A 27202-nucleotide genomic window follows, 5' to 3' on the forward strand; every position below is an offset into this window, starting at 1 on the left:
ATGGTCTAGCAAACGTACTGAAACCTGCTTTGTTTACATGTTTAATAGCTTGCAGTCTTCTTCACTGCCTTTGTTGCCACATGTGTGTGTTTCTTGACATGTCACTGCCACCTGTTGATTAGTAGTAGTGTAGTGCAGTATGAAACCTTTGGTTAGAACGTGTATCGCATTACATGCACCAGAAACAACAAATCAGGACCCACAGATGAAAACATTGTTCCATAGATAGCATTAATAGTGGTCATAAACTCCACAGGGAACCTTAATCTGCATGTCCTTGGTGGAAGCTTGGTGGCGTAGCGACTCCCGCAGGGCTATTTTGCAAACTACGGACATGCCAAGCTTACCCACGCTAGCCAGTCAGGAACATGCTTGGGCTAGTCAGTAGCAATACCTCTCCCAGCTAGTTGGCTCAGGAAGCTATAGCACGGTCACCAACCAAACAGGGTTGTTTAAAGGTGGATGATGCAATACAATGGGCTAATGGTCAAGATTTTGGTCAAATGCATTATTAAGTGAAAATTCACTAAAGTTAATGTGACCAACTTCCACCTTAAACATCTGGATACAATCTAGGTCAGGGGTGTCAAACTCAACTTCCCTAAGGGCCACACTAGAAAATGAGAATCACATCAAGGGCCAGACATAGAGTGTATTGCTTTTATGTCATGGGAAAAGTCAAATATTTTTGACTGAATTATTGCATGTTTCATATAGTCTTCTCACTTAGACTTTGGTCGACAAAAATGTCGAAGAAAATGCCAAAAACGGTTGGAAAAAGTGTCAAAAAAACGTTGTGAAAAGTGACAAAAAGTAGGTGGGCCAAAATGTATTGTGAACCTAAATGTAGATAGGGGCCGGATCAAAATTAGCAAGGGGCCGGATTTGGCCCGCGGGCCTCGAGTTTGACACGTGTGATCTAGCTCATCAGCCCAAAATGGACATGAAACCACTTTGCTTTTAGGAGGTCTTTTCACAGCCACGCTTGCAGTATATAGCCTAATTGTGCAAATCCTTCTCAAATGTGTAAATGTGACTGAACCGTGTGTATAGTCAGAGCAGGAAACATTAAAAAAAAATGAGTAAGCCTCTTTTTGGTATTTGCAATAAATAGCTTTCAATGTTGCATGGAAGCAATATCAACAACTCAGCAAAAACAGTGCACCCAGGAGCAAAACAACCACACATATGGAAGAAATCATTACAAAATAACATAAAAAACATCTACATTATACAGCTTTGTGCCAAAATATACAGAAGAGAAAAGGAATATCTAGTTTGCGAGAGAAGCCAATCTCAACAAGTCCGACACACATAGACTGGACACTTTGGCCACAGCGAACACCGAGCACAGGAAGAACACAGTACGCCTTCTCCGAGACAAAATAAATAAATAGTAGCTGACTTTAAAAGCAATAGTGGCAATATTTGTTAATGCTTGTACAGTAGTTACCCTTCATAGAATTGTATTAAAATAGTTTCTGCATGTTTTCTGCAGTACTCCTATATACTTTTAAACCTTCTACAGTTCTGTTGACGTCTAGAGCAACCATTTCAAAATCCTTCAAAGGAAAGGATTAAGGTTCATAAATGAGCATTATCATAGAGACTACAGTTGTTAAAAATATATTTTAGCAGTTTCTCCCAGGCCTCCTTGTGATTAAAGAAAAACCACAGAAAGTCAAACTCCACCCAGCTCTTTTGTGCACACCTACCCAAGGAGGACCTTTGGATGGGAGACAGCTGTAGAAAAATACTTTTCTCCTTCAATGTTGTATTTTTTCACTGCTGGACAAACTGATCTGCTGTAGTCAATGCCGTCTAGACTAATACTTTCAATCTTTTTAATTGAAATACTCTTCAACTAGGATTTTTTTTTTTTTTAATTATCATTGCGCTGTTGACTAAAGTCACCGTGAGAAGAAAAAAAATCTCCTTGTGATAATCAGACATTAGTAGCTTATTAGCAGACCCCCCCCCCAAAAAAAGAAATGGTTAGCTCTGTTGTAGCTTTGTTCACTTTGAAGAAACTGCGGTCTTCTGTATGTGAAAAGTAAACAGACATTGTGGACTTTGGCTTGCAGAGTTTGTGGTTGAGAAAAGGGATATACAGGAAGTAGGCATACTGTAAGTGGTTAATGGAGGATAAGTCATCCCCACACCTGTGTGTTTGCTACATGTTCTACTCCTTTTTCAAACGGAGCCCTGGTTCCCATACCTGGGTTAGGAGATTACTGTATGAGCTTAGAAATATAGGAGAGAATAAGCTTCTTTTAGCTCTTAGAAATCATTTAACATAATATGTAAAGCTGTAAAGTATAGGAAAGTTTTTAATCTGAATAGAAATGGTAGAAGTCTGCAATGAATATAATAGCTTTCAGTTCAATTCAGTGGTAAGAACCCTGAACAATAATGTTTTTGAAGCTGATTCGGTTGTAAAACACCTGTTAATCCTCTCAGAGCACAGAGGCCAACGTTCCCAGGTATAAGAACTAAGCCTGCGTTTGGTTTGGTTTTAGTGTTCTATCATGTCTCGTAGCGATCAGTCACCACATGCAGGTACAACATTTACAGTCTGGACCTCGTGCATGAGAGCATGCTACACATTCACCAGGCGGTCACATTGAGGCGCAGGCATAGACCACAAACACACATGTATGCACACACACATGCACACGCGCACGCACACACACACACACACACACACACACACACACACACACACACATACTTATGCATACATAAACATAGCAGATAATAGAGTTGACTGTACAGTCCAGTCTCAGAGGCATGGCAACCCCTGAATTCTCCGTCTGGTTTTTGGCTGGGATGTGAACGCAAAACGGCTGTCTTCTTTTGGCTGAGTCAGGAGGTGATCTGGGTGGGGAGTGTATTTTGGATGCATGTGTGTGAGATATAGTGTGCAAATGTTTTAGGATGTGCTGTTTTTTCCAACCCTATCACCAGACAGAACGTCGATATTGGACAATTCTGCAAAACCTCTAATTATGTTCAATGGCAAAAGATTTTCAAATAGCCATTTCTACGACAACCATTCATAACATGGTTAATATCAAATTATGGTTTTGGTTATCATTATCACTCTCTGCCGCCCTGCTGCTCTGAGCGTGGTGTTTCCTTGTAACAAACATATTCTACATTCACATAAAAATGCCTCTCTCCATGCGAGTTGACTGATTGAACTACTGTATAGTTAAGGTTTGGCAACTAAAACAAATTACTTAGTATAGGAAAGATCATGGTTACAGTTAAGTTATTTCTGAAGGTCGGTACATGAAATACTCAATTCATTATTTACATATTTTTTGTTGGCCAATATATTGAAAATTTAAAAATACTGGAATCAGCTTGTAAAATATACACCATGTGCAACTTTCAATTGTAGAATATAAACTCCCTCCAAGTCACTATAACAATTCCAGAAAAGATACATTAGACATGACCTCAATGTTAGCTGTGGCCATGATTGGTCCTTGAATAGCACTCCACACCTAAACCTCAACACCCTTATGTTCCACTACACTGCAGAAAGGCTCATTTCTTCCTGCATTAGCAGGCTGCAGAATCGTCCAATATGAGCGTAAAAAGAAGTATTGGGCTGTTTTTTTGGGACGGGTATCACAATCATTTCACTGGACGACACCAAAGAGCCTATTACTACTTAAAGGATTTTTGTTTTTTTTGTTGGAGTGTGGATGGATGTGGGAGGAGCAGAGGTAGGGTGGGGGTTAGCGTGGCATCCTTAGATTTAGTGCATTAGACAAATAAGGCTTCCCTTAAAGGGACAGATGCAGCAACAGGGGGCAAGAGGAAAAGGTACTGTACAAGGAGGACAATCAGGGCATACAGCAGCAGCTATTGTAGAAGTGCCCCCACCCTCATCATAATAACATAACAATATGCTATTTGGTGTGTGCCAAAATTCCTTACAGTACCATGAGGACATACATTCTTAATAATATAGAATCAAACCCCTAACCCTGGCAGCATCAGCTTACATGTCCTAAACACTGAGCTCTACAGGAACATATTTGATTTGATTGATTTTCACAATATCTCTTCGTGCTGCAGCAACAGTGTCAATAACGATAAAGAGTGGGACTTCAACACTAGCTACGTGAAGAGGTAGGGGCAACAGGGAGGATCACTAAGACTAGTTTGGGCCGGGGTTGGAGCAGAACCACAGGGAGCAGAGTAAATGCTCTGGTGACAAATCAGAAGAGAGATAGCAGACACCCTGAGGTGAAACAGGAGCTAATGTATTGTCAGGCCATGAACAGATTGCAGTTTCAAATCCTGACTGAAAACCAATCCCGGCTCTATCACTTGTGACTTACAGTAGAGTGGGAACTCCCTGCTGACACGGTCGGGTGAATATCAAGAGTGGGGTGATGTGATAAATAGATGACGGAAGAGTTGTGCTGGAAGAGCAAAGGAGTGGCGGAAGTAGAGGATACAAAAATGTGGAGACGAAAGAAGGATAATAGTTAAAAGGGATGGAGGGGAGAAGAAAGGGAGAGAGATGGAAGAGGAGGGATTGTATTTCAGTTCACTCAGTGTATAAGTAAAACTCACTTACAAGGCAGTCCTCAGTTGGGACTGTACGGAAATTATTGGTGTGGGGAGGGGGGTTGAAACCCACAGCCATCCAGAGCATTATTAATACTTGATTTGGACCTTCCCCTCGATTCAGACAAAAACTGAAATACCCTCTTCTTCTCTAGGAGAAAAGATGTAAACTTTGCAGAAAATCCATTTCTTGAATTGAATGAACTGAAAATGAATTCCTTTCCAGGCATGGTAAACAGCGAGAACTGCATCCACGGAGAGACAAGCACACAGAAACTGACATTTATCACAATAAACCAAGCCGGTTGTCAATAAGGATTCAACCTGTTCTCTCTTTCGCTCTGTTGCACCCTCTTCTCTCTCTCCTCTTTTTAGGTACACAGATGAGCTGACAAGCATGTGTTATATCGCACCATGGGCTGCTTTGTTGCGTGCGGATTGATTTTGAGTGTCATGCTGGGGGCAAAGAGAGGGAAGGACAAAACGAAACAAATACCTACAAATACACATTAAAACAACCCCAAGAACTTTACACACACACACACACACACACACACACACACACACACACACACACACACACACACACACACACACACACCCACACATTGATGGAAAAGGTGGAGTTTGATTGCGCATACACCCTCATACACAGGCAAAATTAAAGTAGAAAACAGACATAATCAGAAACTCACATACACATACAGTAGATGAAGGCACTATTGCAAGCAAAGTCCAAGTACTATTTGTGACAGAAAACATCAACACCCTCTTCCCAATCCTGTCCTAAATCCCTTGGGCTAGATGTTAGGGGGTCAGGGGGAATGTTTAAAGACAAAGCAGTTTTTGATTTTCAAGCAATTTTTGTGTGTGTTTTTTTTAAGAGCACGTGTAGCAGTTTTCCTGTCTGTTGAAAAGAAAATGAGCAGAGAAAGTCAGACCTGTACATGGGAAATAGCTTAAGCTTGCCATGCTGTCATCTAACTTTCCTGTCTGTCTGTGTTGAAACAGGAAGAGAGGTGCTGATCCATCTGTCCTGTACTCATCACCTTCTCCTCTCCTATATCCCGTAAATTCTCAGATATACAGTTCACGGATTGCTCAATAAACAATGTTTCATCGTTCACAGTGCAATGAACCACATCGTATTTTATCTCCTGCTACGTCCGCACTTTTCTATCCTTTGTTTGTGTGGGATGTGGACCCCGGTAAGTGAATAACAAGTGACTGTGACAAGACACATGACCCTGGCGTCCTCATTTGCTGTGTGAGCTGAGGAGCCAAGCACGGCAGAGTAAGGTGAATGAAAAGCCGTTCCACGGCCAAGAAACTATCTAGCCCAAGGGTTAGACACACAAATACAAACGGATGCAGGCAGGCAGGCAGGCGCGCACACACACACACACACACACACACACACACACAAACACACCCCTGTTCCCCCTCCCTTTCCCCAGGCAGCAGACAAGGCAGTACATTCAGGGTAACACAGAGTCAGTCCCTTCAGAAATCCATCGGATCCTCCTCCGCGAGACCGTGATTGGCAATTTTACTGCCTCCACCTTTAGATGGTGCCCCGTCACTTTCGGGTTTCACCTCAGGGGGCGGGGTGAGCCCTGATCCCCCCTCCGGCGCACCCCAGGGGTCAGTAGTAGGCGGGTAGAAATCGTCGTCGAAGCCGCAGAAGCCTTCGTCCACGCCTTGATCGTAGCGCTGGTAGGTGGAGGCGTGCACCTCGTTCTCTCTGGCCGTGATCTCCAGCGTACTATGCCACATGCCATAGCCAAAGTAGATGAGCACACCTGAAGGGACACATATAGACAAATATGAGCATATACGCACATACATACATAACCAGAGCTCACAGTGCTATTTTAAGAGCTCAAAAACAAATGTAAAAGCACACAGAGAAAGAGTAAACTCTCCATCAACTCAAAAACAATTCATCCCACTCTGAGTGAGTCAGAATAATACCGCAATCCTACTCACACAGTAACGAAATACACAGATGCCCACCAGTGTTTGTTTTAAAACAAAAACAGCACTGCTGGTCACCAGTCTGTATTACTTCTGTTTTTACATAAGCAGAAAAAACTGCAAAGAAGTGACAAAACGGTTGAAGAAGTTTAACTACATGCTCAGGGCATTTACACACACACAAGTACACACACAGAGAAATACAGATGTGCAGACAGATATAACTGAGGCAGGAAATAAAAGTGAAACGAGACTTCCTTGTTCTTCTATCAAAAAAAAAATAAATAAAAGAGAGAGACAAGCTGAGCCAATGAGTCATTTCAAGAGAATTGATATGAATCACTCCATTGTTAAACCATCAAAACATGGTGAGTTCTGTAGAAATATTTCTACATCTGTCAGGGATGACAGTAATGACACAAACACTGTCTTGAAATCTGGCAATAAAAGACAAAAAACCTAAATGCCAGACAAACGAGGTGAGGTGGTGGCTTACCCACGATGCACCAGATTGAAAATCGTATCCAGGTGATGGCAGACAGTTTAAGCATGAGGTAGATGTTGACCAGCATGGCTGAAGCAGGTACAAAGGGCACACAGGGCGCCATGTAGGGCAGCCGCTTAGGGTTCTCTGGCTGCTGGAGGATGATGATGACGAGCAGGGCAAGGAAGATGATGAAGAAGACTAATAGCAGCAAAGCCCACCAATGACCCTCCCCAATACTGCTCGCGCCTAGGAAGAGAGGGAAAAAAGAAGAAAAAAAAAGACACTATGAATTTATGGTTACACTATAGTAAATTCCTGTCTGAAATTGTTCCGGTGTTCTCACCAAAAATGATGAAGGAGCAGAAAGCGAAGATGGAAATGAAGAGGAGCAGTACACACACAGTAACAGTTTTCCCCGTGGCTGGAGTAGGCCTGTCCATCTTTCCCGGGAGGCCCAATCGGATCCTCAAGGTGTAGTAGCGCGGTCCAATGATCTTCTTCAACCGCCGGGACAACCCGCCCTCTGACTCTTCTGCTTCGATGCCAGTAGTCATGTCCACTGTGCCATAGTTTGGGTGGCTGGCAGTGTATGTGGTTTTATCTGGTTTGCCTATCAGCATCTCATTGTCACCCAGTGACGGTAGGTTTTTGGCTCCACAGGTGTTTGTGGCCGGACCGCCATACTCATCCGCTTCGCTGGTTGGTGAACAGGCTTCTTTCTCGCACTCGGCCAGAACGCCCTCCTTTCTCTTGTTGTTCTGCTCCTCGGAGAGGAAGTTCACAAAGCCGTGGATGTCGCCTTCCGGTTGGTAACGCAACAGGAGTACACACAGGCTTACCTGCAGACCATGAGGGGGAATCATTTGAATCTTTTAAATAACAAAAACTGTCAGAAAAAAAAGTGCTTTCTTCAGGTAGTCACTTCTTCCCGCAATTGTTTTAAACTATTGGTTCTGAAGCAAATAAACGTATGCATGTTAAGTTTGACAGAATTTGGTTTATTTTATTTGGTCTATTAGCATTTCATTCATGCATCGATACCAGTGGCTTATTGATATCTGGGCTGATCGGCTACCAGGGTGCTAAGACACCCTGTCTGTGTATGTTTACAGCTATTGCATGTTTCTGTTGTTGGAGGGATTCGTTTTCCCAGCAAAAGAACAGGGTAAATCCAGACAGCTAGCTAGACTATCTGTCCAATCTCAGTTTTCTGTCGCACGACTAAAACAACCTTTGAACATGTTCCACCAAAACAAGTTCTGCTTAACCCCGCCCAAGACGATTGTGATTGGTTTAAAGAAATGCCAATAAACTAGAGCATGTTTTCCTCCCTTCCCGGAATGCTGTGTGAACTAGCCAGACCCTCCTCCGCAGTGCTGTGGAGGAATGTCTGGCAATGCGCAGGGCTGGGTACCGAACGTCGATACTTTTAAGGCACCGAAAAAAAATCCTTCCAAAAGCGTCTGAGCACATAAGCGACACACACACACACACACACACACACACACACACACACACACACACACACACACACACACACACACAGACAGAGGTGCGGACGGAGTAAACTAAGTTTTGTTAAAGTCACAGAGAGTCATGGTTGGTTTCAAGTTTGGCTACAGTTTTTTAAAACTTCACGCAGATAGCGTTTGCTGCGATATGATATTAATGGCGAGCCAAATGCGGTCGCGGTGCTGTTGACGTTACACTTCCTCTTAGACAAGCAGGCACAACAGTGGTTTCTCTGCCCTGATGACTGACTGACAGGCTGAGCTTGCAAGGCAAGGCACTTTTAATAATGTTACTCTGAGTGAGCAGTTTTACCAGAATTATTTAATTTTTGATAACTGTTTTGATTAATAATTAAGGTGAAAAATAAAAGCTTTGTGTTTAATGTATTTTTGTTGATGTTGAAATGGATTTTAAAACATATGGTATCGAAAAAAAAGTAACGTTAGGAACCGGAATCGAAACTGAGGTATCGAAATTGGCACCGGATCGAAAGATTTTGAACGATACCCAGCCCTAGCAATGCGAAACTAATATAGATGTGTCCACCGTCATTATCCACTCACCAGGGTGTAGGCCAGCAGGGTCCCTATGGACATCATCTCTATGAGGTCTCGGAGGCTGACCATGAGGGACAGCAGGGCAGCTAGAAAGCCCGACACCACACAGGCAACAGCAGGGGTCTCTGTGTAGGAAGAGACATTGGCCAGGAACCTACAGTAAACACACAGAAAAAAAATTAGCTGATTGAGACTGCACACGTCATTAAGATTGACAGAAAAATAATGAACTAGATAAAAAACTGCTGTGGACTGACTTAAACAGCAGGCCGTCCCCGGCCATGGCATAAATGACCCTGGGCATGGGGAACAGGGACCCCAGGAGGGAAACAGTGAGTCCCGCTATGGAGCCCACTGCCACGATATACTTTGCAAACATACAGCCATGCATGGCAAACATCTCCATGAGCGGGGCGTCTGCGTCAATCTCATTATACGGCACCATCAGAGTCAGGATCACAGAAACCTGGATAGAAGAGGGTTGAACACAAACAGAGAGTTAATAGAGTTCTATGTTGTAATATATATATATATATATATATATATATATATATATATATATATATATATATATATATATATATATATAAAGTCATGTAATATTGCTTGTATACTGTACAGAGGAGCTTGTCAACAAATGTGTTCTGCCAAATAGTCACCTTTCAATTTCAAAGTGAAATAATTCCTAATATTTAATAATATTTATGATTTTTTACCTAGAGCCAATGTGTGTAGAATTTGGCGCCCCCAGTGGTAATATATAAAACACTGTTACAGGCCCCAATTCAGGCCATTACTCACTAGTTTTCACCATAATTAAGAAAAGCTTATGAAGGTCATTATGTTAAGATGAAAAGCTCCAGAACATCTTCTCAACAGGCTTTGTGTTGAGGCTGTGTTTTATCAACCTCATGGAGAATAATTCGACTGATGCTACAATCATATAGGCTTTAAATACTGACAAGTGCTGGGCTACATTCTCGCCTATCTTTACACAGCTAGCGCGTTCAGCACACCGCACATCGCATCCCATGCAAGACATTCATTAGTCATGCTTCTCTCGCACTGTGTGCGCGCGTGTGTGTGTGTACGTGTGTGCATGATTTTGATCCTCGCGTCTGACGTGTGAAATCATGCAGGGCCATCTGTCACAGATACTGTGCTGCAAAAGAGGGATTTGCACTAACAGATTGCAGAAAGAAAGAAGAATAATGAGAAAAAAAGACTAACTCGTACAGAGAGGAAGATATAGAGATCAGTTTCCTCTGAGTAGCCTGGTGCCCTTTAACCCTTCATCCAATCTGGGCGCAGGCTGGTCAACAGTGCGTGTGAAGCAGTCAAAGGGGTCTATACTAATCTAGAGGGAATCCTACAACAAATCCTGGTTTAACATATTTGTTTCGTGAGAGCAAAGCTGATCCCAAACTGCATCCTACAGCGCCCATTTTTAGCTCGCTGTCAGCTAATTTTCAGCTTGCGCATTCACATGACTCCCCCTCCCCCCACTGTGAATGAGGGTTTCCCAAAAGCATCATCCTCACTGCCACTTTTTTGTGAATATGTACCCATTTGCCCAGTGAAGAGCATGTATTGTGAGGAAATTCAAACAGTCAGGTTGACTGAAGGAAGAACCCTACTAAGTTTGACGATTGTGGAAGAAGCTGCAGTGCGTGTTGTGCGTGCTTGATGATTAAAAAGATTCTGAATCAGAAGCTAGAGGATCCTGGTGGGAGCCGAAAAGTTATTCCAAGATGTGTAGAGAGTGAGAGAGATCAAAGAAAGATGGAGATTAAGAGAAGCTAAGAAAATAGATTTTGTAGCACGACAGTGGGTTATTTGGAGAAATATACATGACTGGGAGACAGAGAGGAAGAGAGAGACGAGGTATTCAAAGTAAAGAAGTTGAGTTTTGAAGTTGATGCAATCTTTGGCCCCGAGCGATGTCGAAAAAGTCTTCCTCCTGATAGGCCGCTTTTACACAGTACCCATAGCAACAACCATTCAGCACAAATGTGTCAAAGTCAGAAATCTGGTAGGCTGTGCGAGCTGAATTCGTAAAGTCAGAGATGAGACACACACCCACACAGCTGGATTGCAGGTGGGGGGCATCTTGTGATCTTTCCATCCTTCTGTCAGACACTTCTCGAAATTTAGGGTAAAACTTTCAGTCTGTATTCACAAGTACGTTTATAAGAACTCAAACGTAACGCTAAAGGCAATGCATGAAGATGAAGAATGACAAATATAAAAGCAGATGTTGATCTTTACAGTGAAAGATTTTCATCTTTAAATTCAAATTAAGGATTATGATTACGTAAATAGTGGGAACAAACATGAACTGAAATTCTGTTTTCTTCTCAATTCAATAATTCAATTAGAATAATTTTGTTAAAAAAAAAATGTGGGTAGGTGTGTGAATAATAAGCTGTGATTGTAGCCTGCTGTCTTCCCACAATCGATTCCATTCCACTGTGAGATAAAATTATATTTTCTAACATTGGAGTCAGTGAGCCAAGTCATTATTTACCATCATTACCACACAACATTCAAATCAGTCATGAGAACTGTGTTTAGTTAGTTTGCATTTCTTATCTCGGAAATGCTAATAAATGGGAAACAAATGAAGCATTTGATCTTTGTGTACACAATATTTGGTCTTGGAGGTAACTCACAGAGACGTAGGCAGTGAGGCAGGTGATGAGTGAGGCAGTGATGGCATAGGGGATGGAGGTGTTGGGACTCTTGGCCTCCTCTCCTGTTGTAGCGATGATGTCAAATCCAATGAAGGCATAAAAACAGGTCGCTGCACCCTGCATCACCTGGAACACAACAGAAGCAAGAGAAATGATAGCTTCCATAAAGAGCATAGGCAGATGGGGTCTTAATCAACATTCCTTACTTGTGACTCAGTGTGTGTGTGTGTGTGTGTGTGTGTGTGTGTGTGTGTGTGTCTGCGAATGTGTGTGTGTGTGTCTTTGTGTATGTGTGTATCTGTGAGTGTGTGTGTATCTATGTGTGTGTGTGTGTGTATGTGTCTGCGAGTATGTGTGTCTGCAAGTGTGTGTGTGTGTGTGTGTGTGTGTGTGTGTCTGTATCTGCATGTGTGTGTGCGTACCCCCGACCAGCCAAAGGGCAGGAATCTCCCCTCGTCCCAGTTCTCTCCGTTGACAAAGAAGAGCCCGGCGATCATCATGAACACCCACACTATGAGGTTGATGACGTTCAGCACGTTGTTGAAGCCCACAGAGTTCTTCACTCCCAAAGCAACTATCACTGTCACCAGCAGTGCTATCAGCAGCGCCAGCAGGTCCGGGTACGACTGCTCCCCTTTACCTAAAAGGATTAGCACACACACACATGCACACAGATATAGTTGTACACATTGTACCTGTGAAATCCAAGCACCTTGATGGTGGTGGGTGATGCAAATTTACTTGCATAAAAACGAAGCTGGCTAAATCAACTGATCTTTGGGCAGGAGGCAGGGCCCTAAGTAAGGATCATTTTTATAATTGATTCATCTTTCATTCTGAAAAAAGCTCCTCTGTATTTCACAGAGCCCAAGAAGACATCTTAAAATATCTTGTTTTGTCTGACCAATAGTCCCAAACCCACAAATATTCCAAACTAATTTAACAGCTACATTTGCTGAGGAAGGCCACACAATGTGGTTGAAAGCCTCGGAAACAACAAGTGAGTTGGACTGTGTTGAGATTTCTTCCATCAAGCGACTACTAGTCTGGCTCAACGGACGTACATCGGCGACGGATGTCCCTCCCTTGGTTTAAAGAAATACTAACAAGCCAGAGCATTTTTCCCCCCTATTCCAGAATAGATAGGACCATACTACAGCGCTGACACAGCACTGTGGAGAGAGGTCTGCCAATGCAAGAATAAGACTACTTACTTGATAGACGGAAAACAACTTTAACTCTAATAATCAATTAATCATTTATCAGGTAACAGTGCTAAACATTTGCTAGTTCCAGCTTCTCAAATGTGAAGAGTTGCAGATTTACTTTGATTGGATTTGATTAGTTTGACAGAGCAAATTGCAATTGCTGGGGAAGGCTGGAAAACGAAAGCTTCGGTAACAACAAGTAAGTTAGACCTTGTGTTGATATGTTTTCCAAAGTCAAGAATGAACATTCAAGCACAACTAAGTAATAGACCATTAATTATTTGATGCCCAGTGTATGCTAAAGAGTAAGCAGTGAGCACAAGATTGAATAATCTATCAAGGGCACATGGATGAAAGTTTGGTATTTAAAAGCTAGCCGTCAGGTAATTTCCCCCCAAATCTTTTTTCTTTTTTTTCTTGAAACATCAAAAGGGACTTTCTAAGAATTTGTTTCATTTGTCTTAGCATTGCCAAAATTGGAAATGCATTAAAATAACTCCATACATGCACTCATATTTGCAACGTCAGCAAACTATTTTTGTCAGGTAAACAGTCAATCACACTAAAGCATCACTCTGAAGGCACTTTAAAACAATGTCAATAAAGACTATTTAACGCAACTCAACAATGCACAAGTTACACAGGAACTCAGTCTTTATAAATACACACAGGTGGTCACACAGAAACTAATGAGACATATTTTGAGCTAAATTCCACTCTTTCTCCGTGGTGTGGAGAAACATGACGTTTATCTCCAACAGGAAAAGGAAAACATTAACTTTCCATTATGGTGTGGTACAGCTGGCCGTGCAGCTTATCATGTGTCAGCGTTCAACAGGAAGAGACGGTCAGGGCGGTGTCACCCGGATAGACACTGCTGACAACCACATCAGCTCTAGTATTACACCAGATGAGCAGGCATTCCCCTCTTGGTACGGTTCATGACCTGGAAAACTTTGTTGCACGAATCATTCAGATATCTGAGAGGCTAAGGCTGCTGCTACTTTCCATAATGACATGATTTCCAAGATAAGCAGTGAAACATCATTTGGAAGCTACATGGAAAAACATCTGATATGGGTTGGATGATTTCCCAGATGGTGTTATTTTCATTTTTTCAAATCAGGATTTTAAATATGTACTGTCATTTCAAATACAGTGGCGCATTGAGTCAGTGTCACACAAAATCTCTCTGGTGAAACAGATGACATTTGTGCTTCTCCTACATGTTGAGAAGGCAATTTATGACACTGAGGACACGCATCACAAACATTACTGACAGAATACGGGATGACAGCAAAGATAGAGTTTATTAAATCTGCTTCTTTGGGTCAACAGATTGGATTAGCTGCTTTTTGAAAATTAAGTATTTGAACAAAAGGAAACTGACCCTGACCCCCTCAAGGAGGGTGGGGAGTTAAATGGATCATTTTTCTCTAGAGGTAACTTGGGTGAATGTCTTTTTATAGATTTTGAAGCCATCTTGGGCAGTTGACTATAGCTGATAGATTGTAAGCTGTAGATAGAAAATGGAGACTATTCTAGTACAATCAACAAAATTAAAAAATGTGCTGGCAAGATCATATTCCTCCATGTAAACACTTTATATACTAATTGCCTATGTTATATTTATTATGCATTAGCCATTTCCTAGCAATTTGAGTATTTTTTTCCAGCAGGAAAGACAATAGAAAAATAGTACATTTCTTTAGTTTTCCTACTTCACATTCTGACTTTGTGTTTTAACCATTCCTACTGTATTACGGACCCCAGCAACGCATACAAATCTCAGACTTAAACTAATCTCATATAAATCTAAATCCTGAAAAGAAAACTCACAATAACTCCGTTTCAAAATCAGAAGCTCAAGCCAAATCTGAATTTTTCTCTCAGTAAAACTACACCTGTTGCAGGCACACATCCTTCCGAACTCACCCAAGCCCCTGAGCGTTCCGATGTGTGTAATCATAAAGTTGCTGATGCTGTGATTGGCCAGTGAGTCCGCCATGCTGCTGAGAGCCGACGCCCCCGCCGCAGTGCCGATCAGATACTCCAGAATCAAGTTCCAGCCGATGAAAAACGCCACGCACTCGCCCACGGTCACGTAGCTGTACGTGTAGGCCGAACCTGTGGTTTTAGGCACCCGCACGCCAAACTCTGCATAACACACTCCTGTGGGACAGAGGATGAGACGGACACAGACACACATTCATACACATATCAGTGATATGACTGCATTATCATCCAAGTGAAAGGCTTGGTTGAGGGTATTGATAGGAGCATTAAGGTAGACTATCCCTTGAGAGCCTTTTATATTATAGTTTCGACCCATATGTTTTTGCCCTTGTTCTAATTGCATACTTATTAAAAGGCTCTTCATATAAATCACATCAGTGAAATGGGGATAAGAATGACAGTAACCTTTATCCTGTGGCCTATACTATTTTATAGTCAGCCTTGAGTGAGTATATATGTGTGTGTGTGTGTGTGTGTGTGTGTGTGTGTGTGTGTGTGTGTGTGTGTGTGTGTGTGTGTGTGTGTGTGTGTGTGAAAGAGTAAGAGTGTTTAAGAGCAAAAACAAAAGTCACAAAATTCCCGTGTGCCTCTGTTCCAGTCTCACCTGACAGAATGGAGGCCACAGCGGCGATAATGAAGGACACAATGACGCCCGGACCGGCCATCTCCTTGGCAACCAGCCCTGAGACCACATACATCCCTGTCCCGACGCAGCTGCCCACGCCCAGCGACACCAGGTCCACTGTGGATAAGACCCGGGCCAGTCTGGTCCCATGGGAGCTGGTGCCTGTCATGGCCGAATCTAACATGGACTCCACAGGCTTGGTCCTCAGGACACGGGACGTAAAGGTGTTCAATGTAGAGCGCCATTGTACCCTCCGAGGGTCTAGCTTCCCTACCAGACTGGTCATGCTGAAAGCTAAAGCTCAAGGGTCAGAGTCAAAAAGGGAAGAATTTCAAAAGGAAGAGTGGGAGGTTCCCTCTTTGATAGTTTTCTTTTGTACTTTTACTGTTTGCTTGTGAGAACAATCATGTACTTTGGAAGAAGAGTTATTCCTTATCCGAATGATGGTAGATTCCAGATCAGATCAGATTTTGTGTTGCTGCCTGTGCCTCCGTATTCTGTCACCTCTTGTCTCTTGTCCTGGTTTAGTGGAATGCCATCTTAGTTGTTCCCCACATGGTCAAAGAGAAAGTTATCTGAAAAACAAAGGTGGGGTGATTTTTTCTTTTTCTTTTACAGCACAGAGCCTTATATTTATTCTTTGCAAACAATGCTTATTTTCATGCATGTCAAGACACAGGAGCCCAACGGTGGAGATGCATTACACAAATTAAGCGTACCTGAATGAGGAAGCAGCTAATAAGCAGCCGTCTCCCTATCGCCCTGTTGCTATAGTAGCTAAGCTCATAAGTGATGACAATGGACGCTAAATCTTTTTTTATTTTTATGGGGGTTATCATATATACTCATATGATAAAGTAGCGTTGCTTTGAGCACATACAGATTTAAACATGACTGTCAGAATTGACTTCATTTCTACTGCTTGATAGCATTGCAATGTGATTAATTGTTACAGTTCATATCTGGCTCACATCACGGATGCATCCGATTCTGAATCAGTGGTACTGAAATAGTGTACTTAAGTACATCTTTGAGGTACTTTGAGATAATTTACTTCAGTATATCCATTTGGAGCTCCTTTATTCCTTTAGGCATTACATTTCAGACTTAACATACAAAACTCGGTAACCCCGTGAAGTCCAGGTTGGATATTACACGATAATTATCCTGGTAATGAAATAGCAAATGACTGGACTGGAAGTCAGCCATTTTCCTTGGATGTCAAAATTATATTATTAGTTCATTAGTTTATTTCTGTAATAATTGTTAAATTACTGGCCTGTAATTTATGGGGTTACCCAAAACTCATCATCTAATACAATGTATTATTATATATTACTCAAGACATGTAGTAAAAATGTGCTGAATTTTAACCAATTACAACACTACATACACTAATTAGAAGTGGTGTATAATACATAATTAATTATAGTACAACCAGTATAAGTAAAAATACAACATGGTCCAGTTTTCAGCATAATAATGACTGGAGATTGCTTTGATAGTTTAGGTATGTTTTGCTGATAATGCTACCATACTTTTACCTAAAATGTTAAACACAGGACTTTTACTTTTGAGAATATTTGAGAATTCTTCTCGTCCTTACCTATGTTATGACAGTAAATCAACACATTAAAAAATTGCTTTGTGTGTCAGAAATAGCCTACTGTATGTGGGCAGCACACCGTTGAATAGCAATTAGTGAAACAATTAAAATCGTAAGCTTTTTTTGTGCAGAATAATTACAACACAGTTTTAACAATGATAGACCAAAATGCAGAGGCGTTATTATACGTTTCTACAGCTTTTCAACAGCGTCTCTGATGTCATATGGAGTAACTGCTTTTGAAAAGAAAGCTATTATAGTCATCAATTGTATTGCAGTCCATATCTCTCTCGCTCTCTTTTTTCTCTCTCTCTCTCTCTCTTTAACAGCAGTGAACTAACACTCACCATTCATCCACTTTGAACAACAAGCACAAGTTACTGATCAAACACACACTCACATACAGCGCACTCACATCGCCTCTCGGCTTTAATATGAGCCACTCAAATGATGGCTGCAATTACCCAGCTGTTTAACCAGAGTAGGCCGGGGCTGCTATTGTCGCAGCACTTAGTGAAAATGTGATGGTACAAAAAGCTCAAAAAGGTGATTTCATTTGTGTGTGATGGTGAGTGTGAGGTGGGGCAGGGGCTATTAAGCTGTCACAAGGGCGTCTCACAGGTATCCCAAATCATTATGTAATGAAATCAAATTTCTCTATTTACTTTGAGAGGAGAAGTTGAGGAACACGTAGTCTCGCTTTGCTAGACCTATCCTATCCTCCACATCGCTGGGTCAGCGCTGGAGTATGGTCTGGCTATAACACCTATCTATTCTGAGATAGGGGAAAATACACTCTGGCTTGTTTGTAGTTTTTTTAAACCAATCAGTCCTCGGTGGCGCTAAACCCCGATAGTGACGATAGCGAGAGGGGAGGGACATCCGGCGCTGATGTGCTGTATCTCCGTTGAGCCAGACTAGTAGTTGGTTGACTCACTTGTTGTTTTCTGAGGCTTTCAACCACATTTGGTGGCCTTCCTAGATGAAAGCTTCAGCAACCTCAATATCAGGCTTTATCCCAGCAATGTACATCTGTTGAGCCAGACCAGGAAGACGTGACAAGTGACAGTAAGCCAGGTCTCTGAGTGAGCATGCATGATACTAGAGCCTTGGAACTGGCTCACCTACATCTAATGTATTCATCTCAAAAAGGAAATTAACCTTGACATTGGATCTTTAGTTCGATAGTCCACTGGGATTGATTACTATTGATTACACATAAAGAGATATTAAACAATGTCTCATGCCAATTTGTTGCATCAGGCAGCCCTTAAAGTAACCCTGATATCACCCTTAAACCAGACATTTACCATCTATAAATAACTCAATCACATGATTGTCAAAACATCAATGACGTACACACTCATCCCCAAAACACACAGATATACAGACAATTACACACACAATAATGCACACACTACAGCATTAGTGATAACATGAACAGATGAGGAGGAAAGGGTGAGGAGGATGAGCAGACTGAAAACAGCCAATCCGGAGAAAAAAAAAAAAAAAAAAAAAGAGAGAGAGAGAGAGAGAGAGAAAAAAAAAAAAAAAAAAAAAAAAAGAGAGGACCTGAACAGCTTTAATTGGAGACACCAACACCTATGCATGTATCCAATCACACTCAGCAATTTTTAAATAAAGTGGCAGCTTGGGACAAAATGGGCTTTGTTTGGGACTGTTGCGTTTAGGAGATGTGCATTGAGTAACACACACACACACACACACACACACACACACACACACACACACACACTCTTACATTTTACAAATTGAATCAGGCAAGCAGCTTTTTTTTTTTCCTTTTTCTTTTTTTTAGACATCTGTGATTTTAATATTCTCTGGCTAGCTTCATTCACAGTGACCACCACCCACCCTGTGTTGAGTGCGAGCTATTTGAACAGTCATAGATCAACAAAACCGAGCTGCACAAAGCACTGTGGCAGCAGGTGTTCCATTTGAGCTGTGCTGGAAAACTGACTTCACTTTGCTAGCAGTCCATCCTGGGACAAAGGTTAGTCTAAAAGCATTTACCTTATTTCACTTAAAAACGGAGGCTTGTGTGTGTGACAAAGTATCCGTAACACATTTACAAGTAAACAACGAATATCAACGGCATTACAGTTACAATCCATATTATTTATGAACTACTTCCGTTACTGGATAAAAAAAAGTCACATGATTCTTTGTTTGACTTACTCATGTCCAACTATCTCCATGGCCTAACCAACCCTGTCTTGGGTGTGCACCCAGAGGCACAAGATGTTTTGTTACTTATTGTTACTCTAATTTAATTTAGATCATCATTCAGATGAAGATTAAACATTTCTAATTTTCTATTATTACAATTAACACATGCAAATTGTGCAGCCTTGTAGGGTATGCCCTGTCTGCATGCTCTCTCTAGTATACCGTAATATTGCAGTGGCTGGTGCAGACAACCTTTTAATTATACTTTGACATTTTGAAAAAAGATGCTCTGCTCTCTTGCCAGAGTTAGATTAGAAGATCAATACCACTCTGGAGCTGCAGAGCCAGGAGGCAAATAGCTTAGCTTAGCATAACGACTGCAAGCAGGGGGAAACATGGCTCTGTCCAAAGTTCTTGATTCTTGTCATTCCAGTTTCTCCCTGCTTCCAGTCTTTATGCTAAGCTAAGCAAATCCCCTCCTGGCTCATGCTTAGCGCACAGACATGACAGTGGAATCCATCTTCTCATCTACTGTAAGTCTCAGTAAGAAAGAAAATATTTCCCAAAAAGGCAAACTATTTATTTAAGCTTGACCTTTTCTTGTTGCAGCTGACCAGACTTGAAATTTAACTGCCTGAAATTGATGCACATTGATTGATTGATCAGTGCAGTACAATCAAATGAATGCCAGGTCACTACACTCTGTGATAAAAGAGAGATAGAGAGAGAGAGAGAGAGAGAGAGAGAGAGAGAGAGAGAGAGCTAAATGAAATCAGAAAATACTCAAAATGAAATGAGAAAACACTCAAAATTGAATCAGACAATCAAACTTATTCTTGTGCTAGATATTCATTACAGTACAGTGTATGTAGGGGCATGTGAAACTTCTCCAATGGCAACATCTGCATGGTGCTGTTCTTCTGAGTCCTTTATATGGAGCACAAAGTGAAGTGCCAGTGGTGACGCTAGCTACTGAATTATTTAATAAGAGCGTGGGTGAAGGCAATAAAAAATTATATTTAAACATCTAGCTGTGGAAATACTTTGCTCTTGCCATTTAATCACAAGACAAAGAGCCATATGATATAGTATATAAACATATAGATGACCAAAACTGCATAAAGGGAGAAAAACAAAGCAAAATAATGAAAAGCTGCAAGTAAGAGAAAGATTTGGAAAATGGCTGTCATCTCTCAGTGTGAGTAATGTGCTGCGGTTATGTTTTTCAAAACCCTTTCTTCAATATTATTGCACTGAACAAACACCCATTATCTGCTCTGCCAGAGTGCTGATCAATAGTTGAATCCATGTCATCATAATCATCACCACCACCTCTAGCATCTTAGCGTTAGTGTTTCCTCTCCAGATAAGAGAGCTGTCAGAACATCCATCCTTGTGTCTAATGATCCATGACTAAGCCCGTCTCTGTGTCCGCCTCTGCCCGCGTCTGAATTACTCAAATAAACCGGATTGAGCTCTCATTGCCTTTACAGTAAGAAAGAGCTGCATTGACTTAATAAGGCTGAGTGCCCTTCTGATTCACTCAAAACCAACCTGGCAACAGGCTTGCGTAGCCCCTGCCCTCTATAAAAAACCAAACCTGGCAAGCGGCCCTGGCCCCCGTTCTCACGGCCCACAGACAGAACAGGAAGGAGCCGACTCATCATCGTTCAGCAGAACGCCTGAGCCAGGGGATATATTTTTTTTTACTTTTCGTAAATGTGCGTTTCTCTTTTGCTCTCAGTCTTTAGTTTTTGGGCTAATTAGCAAATATTAGCATGCTAACACACTAAACTTAGATGTGGAACATTGAATACTGTACCTGCTTAACATCAGCATTTTAGCACTGTCATTGTAAGCACAATAGCATGTTGATCATGTTTTATGTTTGTCTGTTACATAACCAGCCTATACGTGTAGGTGTGTGTGTGTGTGTGTGTGTGTGTGTGTGTGTGTGTGTGTGTGTGTGTGTGTGTGTGTGTGTGTGTGTGTGTGTGTGTGTGTGTGTGTGTGTGTGTGTGTGTGTGTGTGTGACACAGGTAGATGGGTAGACAAACTGTGAAAAGTGAATGTGCATAATTCATGTTTGTGTGCACAGTTCTACTTCAGTGCCTCGTCAGTGATAAGATTTATGAGGCCAGCCACTATGGAGCGTTACACAGCAGTGCTTAAAGCACCATGCAGTCAACAGTTTAATATCTCGAACACAATAATGCATTGCTCTCAATTAACATGACAGTATATCCATACACATTAAATCACAGCTACTTCCGTTTTCGCCAGACCTCATTATTATAAATGCAGTCTGGTCCTGTATGAAACAAATAGCATTTTTAATATTGTGTGCTTTTACTTCAAAGACCTGACAGAAAACCATTAAATTACTACATCCAGTTGAGGAGTCTTGACAGATATCAGCAGTAATTGGCTGGTTATGAAGTGGAGATGTGGAGTCCGGAATTCATTTACCTCTGCTTGACTGACTTTGGTGACTGTGTGGCTGATTCGGGGCCCTGGCTGACTGGCCACAGTGTCCCCATCTGACAAGCCTAATGAATCGGATTCCTCATTTGACACAAAAGAGAAATTGCCTCCTGTCAGGTTGATTTCATTGCATGACTGATCAGTCAGACTTGAAGTATCCCTGACTGTCTACACTGTTCAGAGACTGATTTCTAAATAAGGACTGTAATGTTGGTATCAGTTTCACTGAGCGGGCTGCCTGACTCCCTCTTTAATTTACTGACAGATTCTTTGTTTGACTTACTCATGTCCAACTATCTCCATGGCCTAACCAACCCTGTCTTGGGTGTGCACCCAGAGGCACACCATTTAAATGTGCCCTCTCCGTGTTGGTTTTTTAATTGGGGAGCTCTATGAAGGAGCAGATCATTTCTTACAGAAACTCAAAATCAGTAGTTAAAGTTACAGTCTCAAAGATCTCCATTTAGTCGAAGCCACTGGAGGTCCTTATCCAGTCATGTTTCCACATTAATCTAATTTCTGCTTATCTATGGCCACTAAGCCACTGTTTATTTCAGACAGATAGATGAACACAAGAAACGTAGCTCCGCACTTTGTTGAATGATGAGAAAATCCTAGCAGACTGTTCAGTGGCCTTGGAACATGGAACTCGTTAAAATAAAAATAATCAATGTGCCAGTAGATGAAGGAAAAAAATGTGACCCTACAAAGTCTACATTTGCTACAAACAAATTAATGACCATTGAGACTATCCAGCATACTCCCATCCCAAACCATTTGGTGTAGGCTAATGTGTTGCTCGACATGACTGGAACTGGTAATAGGCAAATATAAACACAAACAGTGATGTCCCTCTGCTTCACACAGTTGGCTGTCTAATCAGTTTACTCCTCACATATCTGGCTCACACTCTGGCTTGCTAATGGTTCATGTCGGATTTTGACCATTAAGCTCAAACATGTTGTTGTGTACGCTAGATTGGCAGCGCAGTATTAAGAAATTAGTACCCAAATAAAGAAATATTGTTGTCTCTCTGTTTAAGGTGTATCATCCCTGTCTGTTAAAAGTTTTCAAGGTGGAAAGTGTTGACGCTGGTACCAAGCTTCAGACAAATTGTTCTGCATGACTGACCTGCAGACTAGCTCTGTTCACTCACAATTTGGCCTGCCACATCCCCATCTATCTTGCGCTAATGCAACACAGAGGGGGCCTGAAGCTTAAAGCACGCTGGGTCTGGCTCCAGATTGCAAGATGAATAAAAACAACAGTGTCACTTCCTCTGGCTCCATGGCTAACCAGCCGTATCGATGATATCTGTGTGTGTGGCCTTAAGCTCTAAAAAGCAACAGGGCCATTTCACACTTTAGAGATTAAACCCCAGCTAACTTGATGCCCAAGTATAAACCTCAATTGCAGACATATAGTCTAAGAGAAGACTTAAAACCTGACCATAAAACCGGCTCAGTGATATCCTGCTGACTAATTCTTCGACAAGGAGCCAATACCATGAAATGATGGTGACACTAATGGAGAAAGGAAATATTGCCAGTGGTTGCCAAAAGACATTTCCCCCCACAGTATTGTCTCTATCGATCCAATTCCCTAATCCCCATCCTTTCTGTGGGCAGTGTCATCCTTCTGTAGTATCTGAGAGAGCTTTCTCTATAGCATCACTGCATTAAAGCATATATTTGCCTGGTCTTTTATGATAAAGAAATCAGCATCCATCTGTCTTGGGTTTACCTTACCTCAAGATAAATAAAAATAAAACCGTCATAGACCATTAGAGCCACACATAGTATCTATCTCTTTGCCACCGCTCTCTCTAACCTCGCCACTTCCTCTCTGGTTTCACCGGCTCTATCTTCCCTGTCGGCACAGGGACTTGTTTGTCAGCTCATACCGCTTGCCAGCAAATGAGTGTAGTCCCTGATGTGTACACTGCTCATTATGTTCAAACATTCCACTGACAAGGATTGTCCTTTTTATTTCATCGATTCCACCTTCACCCGTTACCCTCTCCTCAAGTTTATTTCCTCCCCTTTCACTTTCGGACTGTCTGCTTTTCTTTTTCTCCATCTTTTCTCAGAGGTTGGCCTAAGAGTGCTTTACACTTTGCCATGGCAACCAAATGAATAAATCCCCTATACTCAGGTGTTTTTCAATCCAACAACCACTTTGACTTCTGAAATTAGCATAGCGTGCAGCACCAATGGACATTTGGTGAGCACTTCATCAGTTTATCAACGCCGACATCTTTTGTAGTCTGATTTCAATAATGCTGGGACTGACGCAGGTAAAATGAAGCCATATCTTGTGCATAAAGCACAATTAGAATCTTTTTCTTTCATATTTTAATAACTCAAAATGGCAATCTAGAAAAGTCATTTTTTAATGACATTAAATGTGGATCGAAATGTACATTTTGTGGGAAGTACCTGTTATTACTTAAAATTAAGAGTATCCTAGCAGCTTTGTTTGGTGGAAAAGGAGAACCCTATACTGTCCATTACAAGTGAAAGCTGCAGGTCTGCAGATGTAAGTGTGTCGTCTGTCCACTCTTTTGAAGAAACTTATACAATTCCTTGAAGAGGGTCCATTTGTTTCATAAACCTAAAAGCTGAGCATAAACGGATTACAAACAAATGCATTTTATTCTCAGCAAAATTACAGAAAGTAAATAAGAGCTATTAACTCATGATCAAGTTTCACAATCAACTCCAAAACAAAGGATAGAACCACTGTAATGTTATCTTCTGTCACATTGACGACTAGGTTTGTTGCCTCCTGTCTGACTTATTTCAGCTTGTACTGTTTACTGGTGCCTTGACAAAAGGAATACATCATGCTAAACACTACACGTCTGGAGGGTCTGTGCAATATCAGTTCTGGAGGAGGTGGAGATTAGGCCTGGCAAACTCAATTCCTTTTAAGGATTTGGGTTATTCTGAGTCACTCACTAAACTGATCCGGGTTGTGTGAGTCACTTGAGTCAGTATTGATCTATAGGCGAGCCGAGGCGAGCTTGCAATGTTTCGGACTGTCTGCTCGACCTAATTGCATTTTAACATACTACATTTATACACCAAACCTCCAGTAGGCCTGGCTAGGCTACGTGCAGAACATTGTATGTTATTTCAGAAGTAGAAGGATTTGCTTTACCCTCAGCTTGAGGAGAGATTTCACTCGCTCGACTGCTACAGATCCACTGATTCGCGCGATTGACTGACTCCCCCGACAACTCATGAGTTGTCGACGACTCACGAGTTCCATGGTCTGCGAGGCGAGCCGAGGCGAGCTTGCAATGTTTCCTGCTTCGGGAGGTTTGTAGAACCTGTCTCGGACTGTCTCTCTGCTCACTCAGTCACTTGAGTTGACTTGTGAAGTTGTGGTTGCCTACGAAATTGTAAGTTATAAAGCTTTTGGCAGCTAAGATGGCTAGGACTAGTAGTAACTAATGTTGCAAGAGGTTTGTGTGTGGTGCTATTATTTTAGACTGAATTGTAGTAGGACTCAACTGATCCGAGTTAATGATACTAGAGACATCGCGACTCATGAGTTAATTTACAGGGTCGGGTGAAAGATCCAAGGGAGTCACGACTCAAACAGGTTTAGTGGAGATGAAAATACCGGGTTAGTTTTCTACTATCTCTTGTAGCGGTCTTTTTTGAAGGCCACTTTAAACTGAGGATACCATTCATTAAGGGAAGGAAGCCTATTAGGGGGGTAATTGGGACAAAGCCTTTTAGACATGCAATGATTTTCTCTCAATCAGTTTTACTACTGGAACTACTTTGCTAAATCATCTGCTAAATGATTGACTGTTTGTCAATGCAACAGAATGTCTCTATCTGCTATTTTAATGGCTTTTATAATGATGGGAGCCTATGACTTTTGAAGAACATACAGAAGAAGGCAAGAGAACAAACACCCCATCCATAACAATCATCTGCTCTTAGGAAGATTTTGTTTTGTTTGGCTTAGACTCTGCAGTTTAAAATGTGACAGCTTTCAGATTTGACAGACTATAGATATAATAAAGAAAGTGAAAGTGCTTAAAATTACAAGAAATTGAGGTAAAAGGTAGGAAAGATCAACACTAATAAATCTGTAGGAAAGAAGCCACAGTCACAAATTTACAACCGTGATCGGATTACATTGTAATGATAATGATCAAGGCCGCCCACCTCCCACACACTGGATCACCAGTCTCCGTCTGTCTCTCTCTCTCTCTCTCTTTAGTGTTTGTTGAGCCAATAACCAGAGGTGTGTGTGTGTGTGCGCGCACTGCTGACAGAGACAAAGGAAAGGATCCAATGTGTCTGTGTGTGAGGTCCTGATTATATTAGCCTTTATGCGCAGGCAGGTTCACTGACGTCAGCACTGAGCAGCATCTGATGGAGAAAGGGCGGTGGGGGCCAGCCAGCCATTCACAAATATAAAGGATTATGTTTGTGTGTGTGTGTTTCTGCTGCATGAGTCACACCTATATTTTACATTAAGAGGGTACAGATGACATCACTAAATGTTAAGTATCTATCTGCTTTAAAGAAATCTTTTATGCATTATTCTTCCAAACAGGCACATGAACATCTCTAAAACAAACATCAATTCTCTCTAGTGTCTGTCTCGTACACACACACACACACACACACACACACACACCATCCATTATCCCTAACAAAGATGAACGAGAGACCAGTAGCATTTCATAACCCCTGCAGTTACAGTTAGTGTATTTTGAGCTTTCACAACATTGCTTTGGCTTGTGACTTAAACCTAACGTGACTATAACCAATAGTTTGATAACAACATTGTATGACAATGTCAAAAAAAAAGTGTCATTACGAAAGGGGTTGCTCGTTGTGATGAACCTACAGTGAATTATTACCGGAATCTGCAGCTCCCCCCATCTTTACAAAGCTTTACAGTGAGTTTCACCTCATTGTTTAGCTGTCCAGCCCACAAATTTACTGTTTAAGTTCAAACTCACCAGTCGCACAGCATCTTGAAAACACAACGCTCAGCACCAAACAGCAGACATACACAGTTAGCAACTAGCTTGTGAACATAATGGCGCAATTAGCAGCTAAAGAAGCAGATATTTCCCCCGGGGCCCAAAACAGAGTTAAAGGAAAGTGAAAAATGAACTTACGTTCATCAGGCGGCCAGACAGACGATTTCAAATAAAAGCCAATGTTGCTCTGTAGTTGCTGGATGTGTAAACAAGAAAACAGCAGGTTTGTTGACAAGTTCA

At 41.6% G+C, this 27202-nt stretch overlaps 1 protein-coding gene across 6 annotated transcripts in view; it reads right to left on the reverse strand.

The window, feature by feature from the left end:
• Positions 1–1091: 1091 nt before the first annotated feature.
• slc7a14a (solute carrier family 7 member 14a) overlaps positions 1092–27202 on the reverse strand; it is a 63046-nt gene continuing 36935 nt past the window's right edge. For all 6 annotated transcript variants that reach the window (XM_039785251.1, XM_039785245.1, XM_039785247.1 and 3 more), the window contains 9 exons: positions 15645–16240; positions 14960–15196; positions 12239–12456; positions 11796–11942; positions 9381–9589; positions 9130–9277; positions 7398–7893; positions 7064–7300; positions 1092–6392 (listed from right to left, as the gene is read on the reverse strand). In XM_039785251.1, coding sequence (XP_039641185.1) covers positions 6094–6392; positions 7064–7300; positions 7398–7893; positions 9130–9277; positions 9381–9589; positions 11796–11942; positions 12239–12456; positions 14960–15196; positions 15645–15951 — 2298 coding nt within the window. In that variant the 5' untranslated portion in view covers positions 15952–16240 and the 3' untranslated portion in view covers positions 1092–6093. The remainder of the gene's footprint in view (positions 6393–7063; positions 7301–7397; positions 7894–9129; positions 9278–9380; positions 9590–11795; positions 11943–12238; positions 12457–14959; positions 15197–15644; positions 16241–27202) is intronic.

This window comes from Perca fluviatilis, chromosome 20 (assembly GCF_010015445.1).
Source record: "Perca fluviatilis chromosome 20, GENO_Pfluv_1.0, whole genome shotgun sequence".
Taxonomy (NCBI): Eukaryota; Metazoa; Chordata; class Actinopteri; order Perciformes; family Percidae; genus Perca; species Perca fluviatilis.